General features: G+C 45.4%; 1 protein-coding gene across 4 annotated transcripts in view; it reads left to right on the forward strand.

Moving 5' to 3' along the window:
- Positions 1 to 392: 392 nt before the first annotated feature.
- The window catches only part of ETV6 (ETS variant transcription factor 6), a 223,290-nt gene continuing 202,537 nt past the window's right edge, over positions 393 to 21,145 (forward strand). The window contains exon 1 of one of the 4 annotated variants that reach the window (XM_001501246.7): positions 393 to 726. In XM_001501246.7, coding sequence (XP_001501296.1) covers positions 694 to 726 — 33 coding nt within the window. In that variant the 5' untranslated portion in view covers positions 393 to 693. The remainder of the gene's footprint in view (positions 727 to 21,145) is intronic. The other 3 variants (XM_023643133.2, XM_070269909.1, XM_070269912.1) reach the window with 3 other exon arrangements.

The raw sequence follows: 21,145 nt of genomic DNA on the forward strand, positions 1-21,145 counted from the left end.
GGCGGCGGGGAGGGCGGGCGCCCGCGCGGGGGCCGCGCTGCGGTGGGCTGTGCCGCCCGCCTCGGTAGCAACCGCGGCCTCGCGCGGCCCCGCTCCCCCGGGTTTCCTCCGCCCGCGCTCCCGCCGCCGCCCCTCCCCCCCGGCCGGCTTTTATTTCCCCGATGCCGGGCTGTAACCCGAGCTTTTATTTCCTGGTGGCTCCTTTAAGAGGCAGAGCTCAGTGCTGGGAATTCACGTCAGTTTCTGCACTGAAACTCTCAAGATCAATGAGCAAAGAGCTTTCTCAGTTCTGCCTTTCAGTTTCTCTCTTCCAGGAAGGAAAACATTCGAGAGAGCGAGGGAGAGCGGCGGGAGGGCGGGGGGCGGGGGCGCCGGCCGCGGGTGGGAGGAGAGAGCGGGAGGCCGGCCGGGCTGCGCCCCGGGTCGCCGCGCCGCGCCGCGACCTGCAGACCCCGCCGCCGCGCTCGGGCCCGGCTCCCACGCCCCCGCCGCCCCGCGCACCCAACTCCGCCGGCCGCGCCGCCCCGCCCCGCCCCGCGCGCTCGCAGACCCCGGGGGCGGCTGCCGGGAGAGATGCTGGAAGAAACTTCTTAAATGACCGCGTCCGGCTGGCCGTGGAGCGTTTCTGGGTTGGGGAGAGGAAAGGAAAGTGGAAAAAAACTGAGAACTTCCTGATCTCTCTCGCTGTGAGACATGTCTGAGACTCCTGCTCAGTGTAGCATTAAGGTAAAGATTTTCTCCCCCTCCCTCTCCGTGCTCGAAAACCTTGCGCTGCACCGGCCAGGGCAGTCGTGCTGGGCTCTTCCGAGGGGGCTGTTGCAGTTGCTCTGTTCGCAGTAAATTATTTGGGGCGCCAGAGAAGGAGATGCGGCTCGCGGCGGCTGCTGTACCCTTTAGTTTAACCTTGCTACTCCCCCCCGCTGAGCCCCCATCGGCTCCTCGGCCCCCACTCCACCCCCTTTCTTTTGACAATGAAATGCCTGTGACAATTGGTCAGGAGGAACCCGAGTGGTCTCTGGAACTGCAAAACACCCCCGTAATTAGTGCGCTTTTTAAAAAACCTGCTCCCTACTCCTACTCCCAACATGTGACTGAAATATAACTTTTGTTCCCGAGGGGTGGTCTCCATAGAAAAGAAGTTCTCCAGCCCCCGTTGAGAATGGAATCATTTCTTTCTTTCTTTTTTTTTTTTTAAGGACACCCTGAGTCTGATTAGACAGGATTTTTCCCCCCTCCTCTGATTGTAATTGCAAGCGCTTGTCGGAGAGACAGTCCTGGTGTCAGCTTTTCCTGGGCATTGCACAATGAATTTCTTTCTCTCTCGCTCTCTTTTTTTAAACCAAGGTGCGTGAAGTTGCTGAATGTTTATTTTACTCCGATGCATATGAAAGTTGAGCAATCCCAAAGTAGAAAACTCTACTGATGCAGGCGGAGAGAGAATTATCTAAGTGACCAGGCAAAATGACCTTCCCTGTTTGACAGTGCAGAAAGGATATCTAAGAGGAGAAATCTCCTGGCTGTCTGGCCGTGTTTTGCAGTATTGTAAATACGGGATGGGGGATGTTTGCAAACACAGCACTTGGCTTCCAGGTAGTTGTGTATGTGGATGTATATTATCTCTAAAGGCTGGTGCTTCTGCGGTTTTTTGCTTCTAAAAAGTTGTTGTAAAGTTTGCCACCGTGAGGAGGCAGAATAATGTGTCCATCTCCCCCAGTTATTTTTCCCATCGCTGCATTTATTGTGCCCTTTATTCCTTTCACTGTTGTGTCAGTACCCAGGTGGAAGAGCCTTCAGCTTCTGTGAGAGGCTGAAGCTGCCGAAGTTAGTTTGTTTTGGGCTTGGCCCGTTTACTATGTGTTTGTTCATTGAGTGGACCTTGCAGAAACAATGCACAAATAACCTGTTTTCTTCATCTATGGGGAATTAGAGAAACCTTTCCTGGTTTAGCACTGCTTTTCCATTTGGATCTGTTTAGAGGAAACTGTTTTATCATATTCGATTACGAGGTTTTCATAGATAGACTCAGATTTTAGTGTTTCTTATCAGGGAAGATTTTCATGGGTTTGAGGCTGGGCTAATGTGAACTGAAAAGGTGGGTTGGGTTTCTTTGTTTTTACCTAACAAAAATGCCCCGTGGAACTTTCCGGCTTCTGTGTTTGTCCGTATCTAGGGGTAGCAGTACGTCTGTGGTGGAGGGGGTGTCAGAATGAAGAACTTAGGGTACTTCACGACTAGTTTATTTTGCTGCATAAATTAGGTTCTACAGTGAGTTCAGGAAAATCCTACGGTATGGATAATCTATTTGACACTCCATAACACAAACAGAGGTTACTAAGTAATAGAATATTAAATAAGTAAATTGTATTTAGCTCAATGGCAATAAATCTGACATTAGGAAAATCTGGATCAACTATGGGGCAGTAATTTTAGCCTGAAAACAACAAAAAGCAATCCTTTCTGTGACTTTTCTTGATCCCTCTTCTAAGGAGACTGCATATCCCCACTCTTCTGATGGGCTTATGTCTGTGTGCAGCTGGCAGAAGTGCCACCGAGTGGCTGGTTTCATTGTACTCTAGTGAGAAAAGAGGACAGCCGCCCCTTTCCTTACACACACACACAGAACAAATCCCAAACCCGAACAAAACACTTTCCTAACTGTGACATAAAAATTGCATCTGTAGTTTGCGTAATATTCTTTTCCTTATTGCTGACCCTCTCGGTTCCTTTGTGGTAGCTCTTTTCACAACTGTGTATTTCTATGTAATTAAAATAGATTTAATGTTCTTCGCTAGTGGTGAAAGGATCACTTTTATTTTGGATTGTTGTTCATGGAAGCAGTATATGACTGTCGGCTGAGACTGTGTATATGTTTAGGTGCACATATGCAAAGTGTATTTTTCCACAGCGTTCGTTTAATTCACAAGGTCCCAGTAAGAAGTACTGGAGATCAAGGACCGGGATTATTCCATGTCATCTGAAAATGTTCTGGTGATGTGCACAGTGTTTCATTTAGTCCTTGGGATGTGGTACAGTGACTGCATAATAAAAAATGTTTGCTGCTAACCCACAAGGAAGTACTGGGATTGCTTCTAGAGTCCAGTAAACAATAAACTTTTCTGTGGAGCGGAGAATGAATGTCAGAGCTTTCAAGGATGAGCTGATGAATCTGATGTACTGAAGACATGTGACGTGGAAGGCTCTCTGTGTGTGGAGAGATTTCCCTCCCTCCTCCTCTCCACTCCTGAAACCTTCGTCACTTGCTCTCATTGCTTATGAGCAGCTGGTCAGCAGGCAGTAAATTCCTCAGCAGCTGGTGTGATGGAGCACAGAGGAGCCTGACCAGAGGCAGCCATAGAGGGAAGTACTTTGTTTACTTCTGAGCAGTGTCTGTTCTACTAGAAAAGAATAGCGTACGATTTAGGTGGAATTTCCAAAGTGAAAGTTTCTGAATCAGTCAGTCAGTGACACCTTTGTATGTATCACTTCTTTGGTGGCGGTTGACAATGAATGCCCGATAATAGCTTTGATATTTCTTTTCTGCTTTATAAGCATGTTTCCATCACCTAGGGAAGTTAATATCAGACACACATTTTGTAGTAGAAGGCAGTTGACCAGCCCAAGGTCACCCGAACTATCTCCAAGCCCCACTGTCACTCTGCACGGGGCTGCCCCTCGTGTGTCGTGGCACTCTCATCATGGGAGTAAAAATGCTTTTATTTCGGACCATTTGGGGTTGTTTAGTTTAAGGACAGGGTCAAGTAACATAAAAAGTCACTATTGTTTTTCAGAGGGTTGCATGGCTGACTGTGCTGGTCACGGGAGGAAGGAAAAGGCTGCCTTTTCTATCATTGGCCTTCACCTTCAAATCACCTGTTCAGTTTTAAGTTCAGCCAAGTTGCAGCGGAAAGTGGTTATGGCCTAGCAGACAGTTCTTCGTGAGGCTTGCCACGGCGCTGTGGTCGGCGAGGGCTATCCAGATTACAAAAACTGGTCACAGCACTTGCCTGGTCCCCTTTTCCCTGCCCTCTGTATTGGTCGTCTGGGGCCCTACCCTCCATACGGGTGGGCTTCCTTAGCAGAATGAACTCTCTTTTCATTTTGCTACGAATGGGGGACTCTGCCTTTCCCCTACTGGACTCTGAGCTCCTTGGGTTTGGTGGTGATGATCTTTGTGCCGAAGTGCCTAGCTTGGCACCTGGCACGGAAGTGTTTCTCAGTAATGTTTGCTGATTTGGAGTGAGGCACGGGATGAGGTCAGCACCCTTTCCCCTGTCTGTCCCTGTGTACCTCAGGGTGACTTAACCCCTTTCTCCACTAACTTGCATGAAGTATTTACGAGGGCCACTCTGCTGTCTCAGGGAGACCTGAGCACTCCCTGGTGTCTATCCAAAAATTATTATCAGTAGAATTTTGGTATAATAATGTTTTATTAGTTTGATAAAATTACCAAAAACTGCTTTTGTATCTAAACAAACAAAGGAATTGAGTAAAAGATACAAGGGGCTGGAGGAATGACTTGAGAAGGTTCAGATTAGCGGGCCAGTTGCTTTGACAGTCGAATCAGGCAACTTTTAGAGTTTCCGAGTTGAAACACCTCCGAGATAACCTGGCTCAACCTCCCATTTTTATAGAGAGGGGGTCCAGAGAGCTAAATGGTTTGCTTCAGCTGATCGATGACCGAACCTGGTTTAGAGCAACACAGGCCTCCTGGTTCTCGGGCCATTGCATCGTGTTTGCTCGGGTCCTGGTGTATCATGTATAAAAGGCCCAGGAAATTCGATCCAATAGGCTGCACCCTCTCTGGCACTTCCTAGCTTGGTCCATTTTAATCACAAGCCAGCTGGTGTGAGGGCACGGAGGTATGTGCCAAGGAAGATGGTATGTGGAGGGAGCATTGGGCCGAGAGGGTATATTGTTAGCTGTGAGAAGAGGAAGCAGTAGGAGTAGGGATGAGGGAAGAAGGGCTTGATGGAATTGTATTTGTACTGCTATTTGCAGCAGTTTTTTTTATTATGGTAAAAAAGATTATGTTTACCATCTTAACTATTTTTAAGTATACAGTTCAGTCATGTTAAGTATATTCACACTGTTGTGCAACAGATCTCTAGAACTTTTCCGTCTTGCAACACAAACTCTATATCCACTGAACACTAATTTCCCTTTGTCCTTCCTCCTAGCCCTGTGTAACCACCTTTCTATTTTTTGTTTCTATGATTTTGACTCCTTTAGATGCCTCGTATGAGTAGAGTCATACATTATTTTCATTTCACTTAGCATCCGTGTTGTAGCATGTGACGGGATGGCCTTCTTTTTTTTTTTAAGACTGCATAATGTTCCATTTTATGTGTATGCCACATTTTGTTTATCCATTCATCTATCAGTGGACGTTTGGGTTACTTCCATCTCATGGCTGTTGTGAATAATACTGGGGTGAATGAACATGCGTGTGCAAATACCTCTTGGAGATCCTGCTTTGAGTTCTTTGGCTATATACCCAAAGATGGGATGGGTAGGATGCAGCAATACTTGTTTTATAGTGTGTGAGGGATTGGTACTTCTGCTTTGGGCTGAGGGCACTGGGCCTGTTATCAGGGCCTGTTCTGAGAAATCCTTGAGTGGGCCATAGGCTCCTTTACCCAGGGGCAGCCAAACTAACACCTTCATTTATGCATAGTAAGCTCTCTGCCTCAAATGACATCAGCCAAAAACATGGCAGCTGGTCCTAGAGAAGTAGCTTCCCTCCTTAGCATGGGTAAGTCAAGGGGCAAAATACCCCAAATGTGGGCACCGGAGGAAGGTAGAACTAAAACAAATTCTTAAGTCTGACTTGAGCTGCATTTACTCACACTGAGGAAAGTTGAGGGCAAGGGGATGGGGGAAGTAACTTGAGGAGCAGTTGCCTTCTGTTACCGATTTTCAAAAGTTTCCCTTTGGTGTGGATCTCCCAGCTGAGTGAATCGGTGTCAAATGAAGCCCCCTACGGTGTGGCATACACAAATGACAGATTTTTCTCTGTGAAAGCTACTTTAGAAAAAGCGCTGGAGTTTGTTTTCTGGCAGAGTCCTTCATGGCTGTATTTGTTGTTAGACATGTAAAAAAAACAATCTCTGTGTGTATTTGTTGAATAGAATGAGTGTGAGTTTACTCCGGGTTCCCACAGCAAAAGGGGCTCAGCTTAAAGGCTGTTTGCTGCCAAACCTAGCTTTTGAGGAGAGATGAGACTGAATTAGTGAGAAGTTAGAATTATGGCCTATTAAAAACACATTTTTACTGATTTGTGAACGTACAGGAACCAGTCTGGTAAAGTGTTGCTTACTGGGGCATCTCAGGGTAAGCCTCAGTGAACAGGCAAAAATGGCTTGTGTGCCACATCATCTGTTGGGTAGAAATGAGAGCTATTATGTGCTTGAAACTGTCCCTTCGCTGTCAAAATATCATCACGGATAGACTATTTGCTCTGGTAATTTGCTTGATAACCTTTTCTTCCTAGTGAAAATCTACAGTTCAGCCTGGTCTTTGTCTAAATGATCTGGAATCTTCAGGCAGTGGGGGTGGGGTTGACGAAGGAAGGCATTAGCCCATGTTTCAGTGTGGACTCCTGGAAGAGCTCACTCAGTCCTGCGGACCATGCTCGTGGAAAACCGTGGAAGACTTGCATTTTGGGAGCTTTTTAAATTCTGTCTGGTCAAAGGTCTGCTGTCTTAGTTGCTGTGGCTCCTACACTTGCCTCTCCTCTTCTTCTCCCCCCTCCTCCTCACCACCATCATTTGTTGACCACTGCTGCGTGCTGCTCCTTGTGCTAAGTGTTTTATCTACACTGTTTCATTTACTCTTCACAACTCCCTCAGGTGCAGTTTTTCACCCCATTTTACAAATGAGGTAGCTGAAGCCCTGAGCGGTTAAGTGATGAACTGGACTAAGATCTCACAGGCTGTATGTGGCAAAGCTGGGGCCAGAATCTATGTCATGGGACTACAGTTCCAGAGTGTTTTCCATGGCACTAATCTCAGGTACAGCCATCTTTGTGAAGAAAATGAGGAAACTAAGCATGATGGGGAGATGGTGGAGCGTCACATAAGCCAAGCCGAGAGGCAGGAATGGAGTGGGCAGAGATGTTTACTCAGGTCTGGAATCTCCTTCCCTCTCTGGTTTCCTGTGAAGGTGCGTTGTTCCTCTTGCTGTTCCTCTTGTAGTGGGGGTGACTAGGTGGGCGCATGGTGCTACCCACCTTGGAATGAATGTCCAGAGCTTGCATTTTTACACCAATCCCTGACATTCGCTAGTGACATTTAGTCTTTTGATGGGTTTCATTTTGGGCCTTTCTTGCTTTTCTCAGAAACCTTTCTTTTCCCCCTCTGCTTTTCTGCTCTTTTCTGCTTTTTCTGCCTAACTGTTCCTTCTTCAGTGGGTGACAGGCTGAGGCTGTGTCCTCTCTTCCTGCCTCCATGCTAGCTGTCTTTATCTGCATCATTCCCTCGTCAGTCTCTTTTCCTTCCACAACTTTTTTTCCTTTAAAACTTTTTAAACAATTCGTGAGCACACTGTTCTTTTTTTTTTTTTAACCATCCTCCCTGTACATCTTTAAAACCGAGATTTCTAGGAATCTATTTGAAGTCTTTGCAGATGTTCCCTGATTGTCCCCCACGACCAAAGGAATCATCTTTTTTCTTTTCCTCTCTCCTAATAACCTGATCATCTTGCCTTGTTCTAATTTACTTGAAGGAAGAGGGAATTTTGGCCATCTGACTCCATCAATTTCTGGATTTGAGTGGCTTTCATGAGGCATGTCTTCAGAGCAGATAGAGGAAGGCAGCAGAGAGAGATGTGGTGTAGAGGCACTAAGAGGGCACTAAGGAAGCGTAGTCCCCAATTCTAATGAAACATAGGAAACTGAGTTCTTTGTCGTTTAAGTAGTGAGCCTGAGCTCACAATGCTCATTGTAGCCAAGCCAGAGTCAGAATCAGGGGTTCTGTCTTAGGGCCGTGTCCCTCTAACACTGTGGCAGGGAAAATGGATAAAAAGCAGACAAGAATTTAGAAAGCATAGGTTCATCGTGAGGACTCGTAGAGAGAGAGAGTTAAACCCCTTTGTGTGGCACCACACGATGACTGATGATATTAATGATCATAATTATGACTCCCAAGTTAAGGACAAACTTTGTGAGATATAGGAAGTGAGGAAATAATGCAATTCATTTTGGAAAGCTATCCAACAAAAATGGTTGGCATAAAAATAATGTTAAGTTTCAAAAGGCTACGCTTCAGTTATCTGGACGAATGACTTATGAAAAACACTTTACTCCCCGGAGAGGACGGGAAAGAGCTATCCAGTAAATCTGCACGCTCCCCAGACCTGGTGTGCTCCTCGGGGGTATTTTCCCTTTGTGTGTGGGAGTCAGACATACGGAAAACAATCTCATTTCCTGAATGACCTGAAAAGGACACGTCGCTCTGCTGGTGTGCGCGCTCTGAGTGAACGTGCTCAGTGATGTCAGTGTGGCCACAACGTAGTTCCAATCACCTCTGCTTCAGATTTTGATTTGCATTTCATTCGGGCTGGTGTTGTTCTTTGGTTCTTTTCTGTAACGTCAATTTCTCTTAAGGGGATTATAAATTGCTGAGAAGAGGGGTCCAGTCATGGCCGTACCGCGGAACACTTCTAGGGGCAGAGCACAGACACTGGAGTAGACAGACTGAGTGTGAATCCTGGTTCTTGAACTTGTTCATCTTAATCTTGAACCTGTTAACTTATCTGAAGTAGTAATAAAAATACCTGTTTTTTAGGGCTGTTGGGATATGTAAATTGCCTAATACAGTGCCTTAAACTGTTAAAAAAACAACTAGTTCTTCTTCCCCTTTATAGATCCTCCACATCTTATGGATCTAGAAGGGCCTGGAGATTTTCTAGTCTGTGCCTGCATTATGCAGTTGAGAATACAAAAGCCAGAGATGTGAATGGTCTTGCTCAAGCTCCCATGACTCGTTCGTGGCACTGCCTGGACTAAAGTCTAGGCCTCCTGAGTTGACGGAGTCCCAGCAAGTGCTCTTGTCACTGTCCCATTGAGTTTCTCACAGGGCTGGGGTCACTCAGTCAGCGCTCAGCAAAGCTCTTATTTTAACTTTAATTGAATTACAAGCCTCAACAGCGGGAGAGATGAGCCAACTGCAATTACATGATAATAACAAATGCCTTTTGCATCTTACAGTCAAGTTTTGAGGGAACAGCTAGTATGGTTCTGAATAAGTTTCCAGAGATGAAAGAAAAGGAAAAATCCTAAGCTTGGAAGTACTGTACAGTGACTCTTAACTAGCATTATTACTCAGCACTCAAGTATTTGAACCTCTTCAGGGATCCGCTTGTTCATACAGTTGCTTATTATTTGCGACTGGGGCGAGACTTAAAAGAGAACCTCAATTCTTTAGTCTGCTTTTGTTTAACTGGCAGTTCCATGTCTGTCTGACCACAGAACAGACACTGTTTGCTGGGGGGGTGGTAAATTTCCAGTTTCAAGAGCGGAGAGTAGATGGCTCTTAGTGGAAGTTTATAGAGAAGAGTTTGAAAAAGCCAAATTCGTTACTTCAGGGCATGAGGGAACCTTCGTTTTTAGTAAATGTTAAGGGATTGAAGGATCTGTTTTCAGCAGCTGTATTCTCTTGCTGTGGACCTAAAATGTGTTCCTGAGTTCTCCTTTGTATATACGTGTCCAATGAGAAGATGACATATAGACTGGGAAGTGATCCTTTTTGAGGAGTAGTGGGGAGAATGTTAGCTGCCTCTTCCGCCGACCCCATGAAGCAGGTGTGGGCACTTTCAGACTATTGAAGAAAGAGCTACAGTTTGGAGAGAAACCGTTCCTCGGCTCTCCTCCTAGAAAACACAAGTGAAAGTTTGTGATTTTCTTCTTAGCTGCCTCGTCCCCTCTCCAGTGGGTTATGACAGGCCGTGTAACTTTATCTTCCTGAAGACTTATCTGTATGATGAAGTCAGTAATCCCTGCCTCACGCACATCCCCTATATATGAGGAAGCAGTAACCAAAGATGAGATGCTGACTCTAACGTATTTCCTGGAAGAAATGAGCTACAGATAGAAATCAGCCTTGTATTAAAAAAAATCAAACCCCACAGAACAGCCTGTTTGTCTCTGGTTACCCATTTCCCTAACACTTCCCCTTGTTCCTTAGTGAAAGTGTGGGTCTAGGTGTGGCAGCTGGGGCTGTGGGGCTGCTGAGCGATAAGACAGAAAGAGGCAGGGCTCAGATTGGCCGCCTTGCTGCGGGTGTAGCCGGAAACAGTGCTGGGGTCTCTAATGAAGAATCCAGGTCCAGAGACAATTTAGAATTAGTATTGTTCCAAGGCTAATGATTAATACTCGGATAAATAGATCTGCACTGGAGTGGACAGGAGGAACTGTAAGAGAGACTTTACAAAAAGGGAAGTGGGAGTTTGCTAATCGCTTTTCTTGACTGCTTTGAGGAGCTCCGATGAGGGAAGGCAGCATCTCTCAGCGCTGGGTCCTTCAGTATTCACTGTTACTGCTAGCCCGTTTGTCTCTCCCAGTCTATCCTTGACCATCAAATCAGACTCCTGCCGGAGCAAACCACGCTGTAGTGTCTCCTGACTCAGCCCTGTATTTTTCTGTATAGATTGGTGATCACGGGCCGGGCACCCGAGGGGCAGAAGTGAGTTCTCTTTTCTTTGGGCCTCGTTGTGTCCTCATGTTCAACATCCTGCTGCAGAGTTGGCACATTCGGTTTTGGGAAATGGGAAATCTGAAGGATTGGACCTCTGGTGCATTTCGTAGCTGCTGTGCCCTCCTTTTAACTTGAGATCTGAGAGATTTAAAAAATCCGTGTTGTGAGTTCACTTGACTTGTGCTTTGCAGGGTAGAACCCCAGACGCTCCTGACTCACCAGTCTTGACAATAAGGGCCAGTGAGGGGGGCCAGCAAGTCAGGAGTCACCCTCACTTTGCATCTTTTGATCTGGTCCGTATTCGAAGTGAGGTGAACTGGGTGAGAGAGTTGTCATTTAGGGATCAAATCTGAGTAATGTAGATCCCCAGTCTGGGTAAGTCTCCTCTTCTCCCCGACTTGGAGACCTGAATGACCTGATTTGGCTGACTACATCTCAAATCCCCTGGAAAGCTGCCAGCTCCTTCTTTGACTTTATGCCATTTAGTCCTTCCTGTAGTCTGCTGACTCGAATACTTTAGGGTGAGGTGCAAGGAGAGACCATACCAATTGGAAAGGTAGGTCTTTACCCTCGGAGAACCAGAGAAACAAAGGCTCGCCTTCTGAGTTTTGCCTTCTGCTTTTCTGCGTCTCTGAGGCCCTGTGCTTTAGCAGGGCTCTGAGTTAGGTCGTCAGGGTGCGCTCCTCTGCAGGCAGGAGTCAGCTGCAGGTCAGACACAGCTTTTGAACACGATGGAATCCAGGGGGAATGTTGGCAAGCAGAGCAAGGCTGGAGTGATGATCCTCTAATCTTTTTCAGCATGCTGTAAGGGTATCTTTAACTTTCACCCAGACAGGCAGGGAGATGGGGCGGAGGGACCTAGGTGTTCAGTTACATCTCAAGTAGGGCACCTGTTAGTATACATGCTCCCACCCTTCCTGGCCCCTTGGCTTTTCTAAGCTACCTCCCCTAGAAAATGAACAAGGAGCCACTGACATCAATGGCAGGATATTTATTTATCATCCTCTGGCTGCAAGGCAGTGTGCTCTCGTTGGAGATAGGTGGGACAAGGCCTCAGAAGGAAAAGAACCTTAAAAATGCTGGAAGGAAAAAAGACAGAGAGCCAAGCAGACCCCACTAAAAGGCCTTGTTGTTCCAGCAGAGAGGGACGAGATGGCCCCAGGGGCACAAGTCAGTGTTAACGTTAGCAGGCTCTTCCGAGAATGTGTCTGTTTTGAAAAATTTGGTAAAATGGCCAAGTGGAGCTTCTCTAAGGTAGGGGGAGTGCCCGTGTGTGCTTTTGTGGTTAGCCATCGTGTTGAGCAGTCCGATTTAAGGGAAAGATGGTTCTGTGTATGTTTCTATTTCAGCTGTGGTATTTAAATCTCACCATGGAGGAGGTGTGGGTGGGTGAGAGTGTGGTCCTCTTGCCTCTTGGTTCATTTATATCTAGGTTAGAGGTGAACGTGAGTTCATGACACATTCTGTTTTTTCTTTGGGTACGTTTCAGAGCCCAGGGCAAATCCAGTTACTCTGCCTTGATGCGTGTTTGTGGACTGCCAGGCTGAACGCCAAATGGATTATGGGGAAGAATTCACTTCACAGCTCTGGCTCCCAATTCGTATCTGGTGATTCTTCCTGGGCTCTCATAGTCTTAGGGTTCTCTTTTCTTAATCTTTTGGGACTCTGAATGGGGCCTGTGTTTGACAAGGTTATGCTTCTTTGGGGGAAGTTCTGGCTGCACAGTTCCCCAGGCAGGGCAAGGAAGTGTTAGTCCAGCTGGCTGCATTTTGGGTTGGGCAGTTGATCATGCTTATCACTTCAGGGGCTTCTGGGATACCATTTGCCAGAAAGGCAGTCTCTCAGGTGGTCCTAGTGTCCCCAGGGCGCAAGTGTTCGGCTTTGGGGGGAAATTCGCAATCTCAGGTTCACTCTTCGTTCGCATTGGTGTGAGTTAATGGCCTCGTAATTGAAGTGCATTGAAAGTGCTCCACACTCCGAAGCCTAGGAAGTGCCTTCTCTGGGTCAGGGAAAGGTTTCCTCAAAAAGTTACTGAAGGCTCAAGCTTAAGAATCAGCACTGGAGGTTAGAATTATCATGTTCTAGGGAGAGCAGCGAGAGGGTAGCTGACACCACGCCTTTATGCACTATTTTTAGTGCTAGTCAGGACTCTATGGTATGGCTTGGGCTTTCTTGGGCATCATTCTCCTTTTATCCCAAGGGTTTGTCCTTGTGACTCTGCATATTTGCACATCTGTTGCATGCTCACAGGATCAGAAGTCACAGAAATTGTGGTATAATCTCTTTTCTAGCTTATAGAGTGAAACATTGCACAAACCCCAGCCTGGTGGCAAAGAAACCTTACATGTAGATGTGAAATATATCTCTTCAGAGGGTTAGCTTTCTGATGGGCTATAAACGGATTGTTAAACAGTAATGTGAGGGGCTGTTAACAAGCTGTTTCTAAGAGCATCTCCCTGGTCTGGTCTGAAAAGGTCATGTGTACCTATTGCAGCTATGAAGTAGTTTGCCTGTGGTGTTTATATGTTGGTAGATTCTGTGTGTGTGTGTGTGTGTGTGTGTGTGTCTTCAGTGGTGAATGAACTGAAAAGATAATTTTAAATGTTGTTTATTTGTTCCTATGTTAGTGTCCATGTTCTACACTGGGCTACGTTCTGGTTTGTTTTTAAGCTGCCTTAAATGAGGAGGTGTTTGGTCAACCATCATGTATGAGTCAACCAAATTTCAAAAAGCTTCAGTATGTTCATGATAATACTCTACGTATATAATAACTGCTTTAAGGATTTAGAATACTTGGATGAATAGGTAAATCACCTTCCCATAAGCAAACTGTCATTCAGGTTCCCAAGTTCAGCAAAGCCGGGTTCCTATTGGGCGCGTAATCTTATTTGAACTTCTTTTCACGTTCAGATGACATAGCTGAAAATTGGTCCATGCCAGTTTCTGCTACTATTGGATTTTAATGAGAACTCTTTCTGGTTACTAGGATGCCATGCTTCTGCTGTGTTTGCAGCTGCTGTGTTAAAAAACAGGTGTCTCTTATAATCCTCTGACGGGATCAGTTTGCTAGCCTGGCAAAGCCTTATTATTATTGTTTTTATTTATTTATTTTTGTCCCACGTAGGTCAGGTACTGCCAAGAGCTGTTGATAAGCAGAATGAATGTCAGAGAAGATGGCAGCTTTTCTTGGTGGAGGTTTCTGTTTAAAGAATCCGTCTGAGAGTCTTACACCCTAAAGATAGAGCTAAATAAAACTGTTCAGGATGCGAATCACAGGGGAGAACAGCCAAAAGAAGGATAGTAATGAATAGTTCTGCCAAGTCACCTCTCTGTCATTCTTCAAAGGCCAACTTAAGCCAGTGCTGTCATAACAGGCATCCAGGACTAAGGGGAGTGAGTGATGACCGTGGTCCATGGCACACTGACTCATCCACTGTGGTTTCTTAGGGCTACTGGATCATAAGCTTCTGGAGGGCAGATGTACTGTTGTCTCCAGCCTGAAAGGCAATCTGCTGCAGTGCTCCACAGCCCGTATCTCTCACGCTATCCTTTCTGTTCCATCCTGACTACACTGTCTGCCTTCCTGCCCCAGACTTGTCAGTTGTCTCCTATCTGATCTTCCTGTCTCCACTCCCTACACCCTCTAGTCCAGCTCAGAATGATTCTTTGCAAATAAAAATTTGATCACATCATTCCCTTTCTGACCCTCCAGTTTAGGATGAAACCTAGCTCCTTATCATGGCATGCAAGGCCCTGTATAGTCTGCCTTTCTAGAATCATCTCCAACCTCCCCCTCCACATTATGTTGCAAGCAATACCTGCTCTCCTCCCAAACCGCATAATGAACTTTTATGCCTGGAGTCTTCCCCTGATTCTTTTTCTGCCTGGTAGCCAACTTGTCGTCTGAAGCCCATTTCTTAAGCCTTCCCTATTGCTGACAGGCACGGCATCCTACAGCTCATTGAACATGCCTGCTATTGGCAATGATCCGGTTACAGTTTAATTGTTTATTATCCTCTAACTAGAGTGAAAGCCCACTGACAGCAGGAGTCTGATGGATTTATTTTTGTATCTCCAGCGTCCTCACAGCATCTGGCACAGAGGAGGTCCAATGTATGTCAGTTGAATAGAATTTTTTAAATCAGCAAGTATTTATTAAGTTTCTATTTTATGGGCTTAGTGAGTGCTGGGCTCTGTGATAAGTAAGAGAAATGTAAGATGAAGACCTAGCGGTGTTGGAATCCTGAGCACATACCCCTTGAAGGCAGAGGCAGGAAGAAAGGTAGAGACCCAATTTTTGTTGCAGTGTCAGGACCACATGGCAGGATACCAAAGGGGCTCTTGTGAGACCTAAGCACTGCACAGACAGGTACACACAGCACCTACTCATTCCTTTCCTCCTGATTGCACGCCTTCCAGAGACGAACGTAGACAACTGGAGAAAAGGCTTGAGAACCTTTAGACTGGATGTGCAGGAAGAAGCTTGGGCAGCCCCAAAGGAATGAACTTATTCACCAATCCATCCTCTTTCTTGACTCAGCTCAAGATGCCTCCTGGGTCAGGGAGAGAGAGAGCCGATGGCTGTTTGTTGTGGCCGTGTGCGGTCTTAGCGTTGCTGACTCTCATACTCTGGGAACCAGTGGCCTGTCACCACTGTGTGGGGCTCCCAGTTGTTCCCTCACTTCATTCTTCTTCTAGTTGGTCGGTAGAGATAACCTGAGAGAGCAGCACAGCTTTCTGTGCATTCTCTGAAGGCAGTGATGGCCTTTCCAAGCAAAGGGAGGAATCTGACTCTGCACTTGGGTCAACTTTTTTCAACGTTCTCTTCCAGATTCCATGTTCTCCTCTTCACTTATCTGAGATGATCTCTTTGGAGCTCTTATTTTATTCCTAGTGTCTTGCCCTGAAGGCCTAAACAAGTGAGAACACCTGAGTGTACCACAGAACTAGAAAAACAACTCAAAGTCATGTCTAATGGATGGTGTGACAGCCTCCACATTTCTGTTTGAGTGGACAACTCAATGCTATTTGCTTAAAGAAGAGACTATTGGGGGAGTGTACTATGGTCATGAACAATCTGATAAGTGTGAAATGAACCAATTGGGAGAAGTCAGGTATTTTCAGACATAAGCAGACACACCTGGGCCTTCCACACAAGCCCAAATGGCTCATCTTCTCCCTACTCTTGTTGCCATTGACATACAGCTGGGATTCAAGGCATCAGGATATGTGAAAAGTTTCAACATCCTGAACCCAACTAGACCCCAGTAAGAGTTATTCCCCCCAAACTGTCACCAGCCAAGTTTTCCTGGCCACCTGCCAGGGGCTCTCTTTTTCAGGCCCGTGCTGCAGCTGCCTGCCAGCCCGCCTGGGCTTGATCTCATCTCGGCTACAGGTGGGTCTGTCTCCAGGCTGCTTTACTCCAGGCTCTTCTGTCCTGCAGGGAGTCCAGGTTTTCCCTTGCCTCTCTCAGATAGGCTCCAAGAGGGGTAGTGTGGCAAGTCGGGAGTTGTTACAGGAATGCTGATGTAGGCTTCCTTAGGGAGCAGCAAAGCGTGGGCCTGTGTGTTCCTAGTGAAAATACACATTTATGAAGCTGCTAAGGTAGAGAGTGGCCACTAAGGGTGTGCCTGTGCCTTCTTATGAACACTCACCTTATACAACTCATACTTGGACAATGCGCTGCTGTCAAGTTTCTTCCCACCGTTAGTGTCCTTGCTCAACATCTCCTCTGCCAAGGCTTTTGATATACAGAGGCCATTTCCTTCCCTGTCCACTTCCTCTCTCTTTCTACCAGCCTCACAGGACCCAGTGGTAACCTTACTGTTCCAGGAACACACGAACCTAGGGCTTTGTGCTGATGGGACCTAGGGTTTTTGATAATTAGTATGTCACAGTCTAACTGTGGGACTGTCCCCTATTTAGTTCCATGAGGAATTACGGTCTTAGTTCTAGCAACCTGCTTAAGAACAAACTCTTGAACCTCCGTGATTATGTTAGGGCTGTCAGTCATTGTTTTCACTTGAAGTTGCTTAAAATTTGACCTGCCTAGGAGAAAATTTCAGGACACTTCTTAGTGAGCTGTTGAAATGTAAATAGGAATGGAATAACAAGTGCCATGCAGCTATGGAAGGGGCACACAGCCCCCAACAGAAGTTACCATATTTTCCAAACCTTAAATTGTGATGTGTGATCTGATAAAGAAATTTCTTTTTTTTGTACTCTTTTGAGGAAGATTAGCCCTGAGCTAACATCTGCCACCAATCCTCCTCTTTTTGCTGAAGAAGATAGGCCCTGAGCTAAGATCTATGCCCATCTTTCTCTGTTTTATGTGTGGAAACATGGCTTCATAAGCGGTGTGTAGGTCTGCACCTGGGATCCGAACCTGCGAACCCTTGGCTGCCAAAGTGGAGCACGCAAACTTAACTGCTACGCCACCAGGCCAGCCCCTGATAAAGAACTTGTTACTCTTTTTCATTTATGTGGCAAGCTTTACAAAAGGGTATGCTGTTATATTTTAACATATTACTTTTATCAAAAATAGAATTGTGTGAAATCAGGGCTGTTGAGGAACAGCCTTACCTCTGACCTGTCTTCCAGTGTGGCAAAGGTAACGCTCAGTGACCAAAGATACCAGACCGTGGATCTTTTCCGCACTTTATTTTTACGACCCCCAGCTGATATTGAGAAGGACTAGTTAGTATGTTTGTCTTTCTTCTGCATGAAAGTTTCAAGGACACTTAAGCTTTCTGCTTCGGGGCAAAATCTGATCACAAGCTGAGATCAGGAAGAAATTTTCCCCCTGTGGTATCAGATTGCACAATTGCCCAGCCAGGTGTGCTACCTCTGTTAAGCAAACATACACAAGCACACGCCTCCTTACTGGCCATCGTCGAAGCAGGATGTTGGACTCTGTGGGCCAGCAGCCTAACGGCAGCTGCCCCATGTGCTCCTGCCCTTGGCTTTCCCCCGCTGTGCTGTACTGAACTCAGGGCCATGGCTCCCGACCCTCACCAACTCTTTGCAGCTCTCCCTTTGCAGGAGATTTGAAATTGGGTCTAAGTAGATACACACCCACACGTGCATTCACGCACATCTTGAAAGAGTTTTTCGTAAACTCGCTTCCCTTTTCCTGGGCTTTGTTTTAGTTCCTCCACCACATCAAACCCATATGCATTCCCAGAACATCAAAATACTGTTCACAACTAATAGTAGGATTCTTTGGCGTAAGGCCCGCAGTTGCCAATCTCAAGCTTGTGTTGTGACTTCTAAAAGAAGCTGGGCGGTGGGGAGGAGATGGACTTTTTCTTTTCTTTTTTTTAAGGCCCTGGCTTTGCTGCGTCTTGTGCAATAAGATAATTAGCAGCAATTCCCAGGCTCGCAGCCTGCGTTTCTTCCCTGGCGTCTCTATCTCCTGTGGTGCACTTCTTCCTTCTGTCTATTATTAGCCCACTTAGCGCTACCATTCACTTCCCCACCTCTCCTTGGTTCCCTCCTCATCTTCCTCCAGTCTTCCTTTTCCCTTCACCTCTGTAAAGTTATTTTGGGGAGCATTTTCCATGTTCTATTCAGGTATGAACTTTCTTTTTCTTTATTAGAATAAATTTGTTTCCTCTTCATTTCATCATGCATTCATTCACATTCCCAAAATAGAAAGCTTAAGCCTTCTTAAGCCTCCCACACCTAACGTCTGGCTTGTGAACCTTCACAACAGGATGTGCTAAAGTGAGTTCCCTGGAGACAGGTTTGCTGCATCCGAGGGCTGGGGGCCCTGGTGCCCCTCGTAGCCACCGGCTCATCTTCACACCATCTCTTGCCCCTCTCTCTGCTTTTTGATGATTCTACCGTAGTCGTCTTCCTTCTCCAGATACCTGTTTTCGTGTTTAATTGTTCACGTTGGTTTTGTTCATTTCGTAGTTTATTGTTTCCTTTTCCCCTTTAAGGTTTTCTTGTTCTTTGGGGTACACTGATATTCCTGTTAATTAGAGATTATACCAGTTTTCATTACCTAAATTTGCTAAAAAGACGTAAGAGTGAGTATTTGGTACTTTTACCAAGCATGCCCTTCAGAAATAGGAGAAGAAAAGTAGATTTTTGGCAGCTTCTGATGTAACAATCATTTCAAATTTATAATAATTGAGGAATAGTTCATGCGATTCTTATTGAGTAAAAGCTTAAAAATTACTCTTTTCTTTGTAATGTATGTGAGTCTCTCTCAGTTTAGGTAAGAAACCCAGTTTAAATGTATGACTTTTTCAAATAGTGACCTTAGAAATTATTATAATTATTGCTTTAATTTCAACAACGAATAATTACGTTCTGTATGTTAAGAGTTTTAATGTTTATGATACATTACTAGCACAGTATTAGCCTATCGGGAATTATAATTTTCTCATTTTTATAGCAGAGTTTATAATGTGTGCTGTGCTGTATTTCAGTAGTGAAACTGCATTTCTTTCAATAGGCTTTCGTAGTCAGACTTTGACGGAGGTAGCCATATTCTTTGGCCTTTCAGTACTCCCCGTTTGTAATATTTTTCTGTGTCAGGGCAGTTTCATCCTGTTTGCAACATAGCCTGTTCTGGGAAGGGATGGAAGGAGTTGAGGAATTCTGTTTGAGTCATACCCCATCACAGAGCAGCATCATTTTGGGAAGGAAAACAGAGAAGTTCTCATTCTTCTAAAAATAATGAGGAGAAGATTTAGGGAGGAGGCTTAGCAGAGCAGTTCTAAGACCAGGCCAGACATCCATACTGATTCTCTCTTTGTCGATGAGACGTAGCCCTTATTAGCTTTAATATTAGGCGAGGGGAGTAGGTGAAGTTTTATTCCACCTAAAGCATGACATTTCTCTAAGTATTACACTTTGAAACCTGCCTTATAGGGTTTTAAAAATGTTCTTTTCAGAATTTTAATCATTTATAATAAAACAAAGAGCTGCTAGCATTTTATTAAAGTCATGTATACTTTTTGGAGAGGGATAGGCGAGGGGGCAGGGATTGTGGGTTGTTCTGGCTTTTTAAAATCTATCTTGCTCCTAAAATATCCAAAACCAAAAGTGACAAATGTTGGAGAGGCTGTGGAGTAAAAGGAACCCTCATACACTGTTGGTGGGAATGCACACTGGTGCAGCCACTATGGAAAACAGTATGGAGATTTCTCAAAAAGTTAAAAATAGACATACCTTATGACCCAGCCATCCCACTACTGGGTGTCTATCCTAAGAACCTGAAATCAGCAATTCCAAAAGTCCCATGCACCCCTATGTTCATCGCGGCATTATTCACAATAGCCAAGTCATGGAACCAACCTAAGTGTCCAGCAACTGATGATTGGATAAAGAAGATATGGTGTATATATATACAATGGAATACTACTCAGCCATAAAAAAGGACAAAGTCGTCCCATTCACAACAACATGGATAGACCTTGAGGGTATTATGTTGAGTGAAAAAAGCCAGACAGAGAAAGACGAACTCTGTATGACTCCACTCATAGGTGGTAGTTAACATATGGACAAAGAGAACTGATCGGTGGTTACCAGGGGAAAGGGGGGGTGGGGGGAGGGCACTAGGGGTGAAGTGGTGCGCCTACAACATGACTAATAATGATGTACAACTGTAATTTCACGAGGTTGTTAACTATCATAATCTTAATAAAAATATATATTACATCACATTACAGTAAATATATATATTTTGATTTACTAGAAAAAAAAATCTATCTTGCTCCTAAGAAGTGATGGGAATAACCAAAACCTTAAAGCTTATTGTGGATTTCTCCTTTCCAGGACTGGGACCCCCCCGTCCCCCCACTTGCATCCCAATGGTCCTGCAAAGGAGGAGAGGAGAGAGCTGTGGATTTTTGTAGAACTCAGTTTTAGCCTCCACAGCAATTCCAAAACAGCGAGGACTCACCAACTTAGACTTGGGAGTCCAGTGGGGTTTGGTAGTTGGGGTAGAAATTGGGATTCCAGCTCAAGACTGCTGCTCTAGTCTGAGAGTTGTTTAAGAGGGGCCTGAATTGGAAGCCTTGTTTTTCTGACTCTTTCATTCAACTTCGGTCTGCTGTCCAGTGCTCCGGGTCTCCTGTCACAATGATGAAGGATGGAACAGGCAACATCACGATGCGTACCCAATCAGTTCTGACTGCTGAGCACTTGATATTCAGCAGATGCTCATTAGAATAACAGAATTTAGACATTGAGAGCTACAGTTTTGAGGAATTTTAGGCTAAGGCCCAAACTAGAACCCAGGTCTTCTGTCTCCCAGCTGGCTTACTGATTTTTGAGTCAGCAGTTGATTTTATTAATTTTAGGCTGTATGTTCAACATAACAGATCAGTCCAAGTCAAATCACTGATTAGTGCGGATGAAAAATTGAAAAACTCAACCAGGTAAACTGAGTGAACATATTTACTTTTCAGTTGGGTGTTTTTTGGTCATGTAAAGAAAAC

Source organism: Equus caballus, chromosome 6 (assembly GCF_041296265.1).
Source record: "Equus caballus isolate H_3958 breed thoroughbred chromosome 6, TB-T2T, whole genome shotgun sequence".
In the NCBI taxonomy this organism is placed as follows: Eukaryota; Metazoa; Chordata; class Mammalia; order Perissodactyla; family Equidae; genus Equus; species Equus caballus.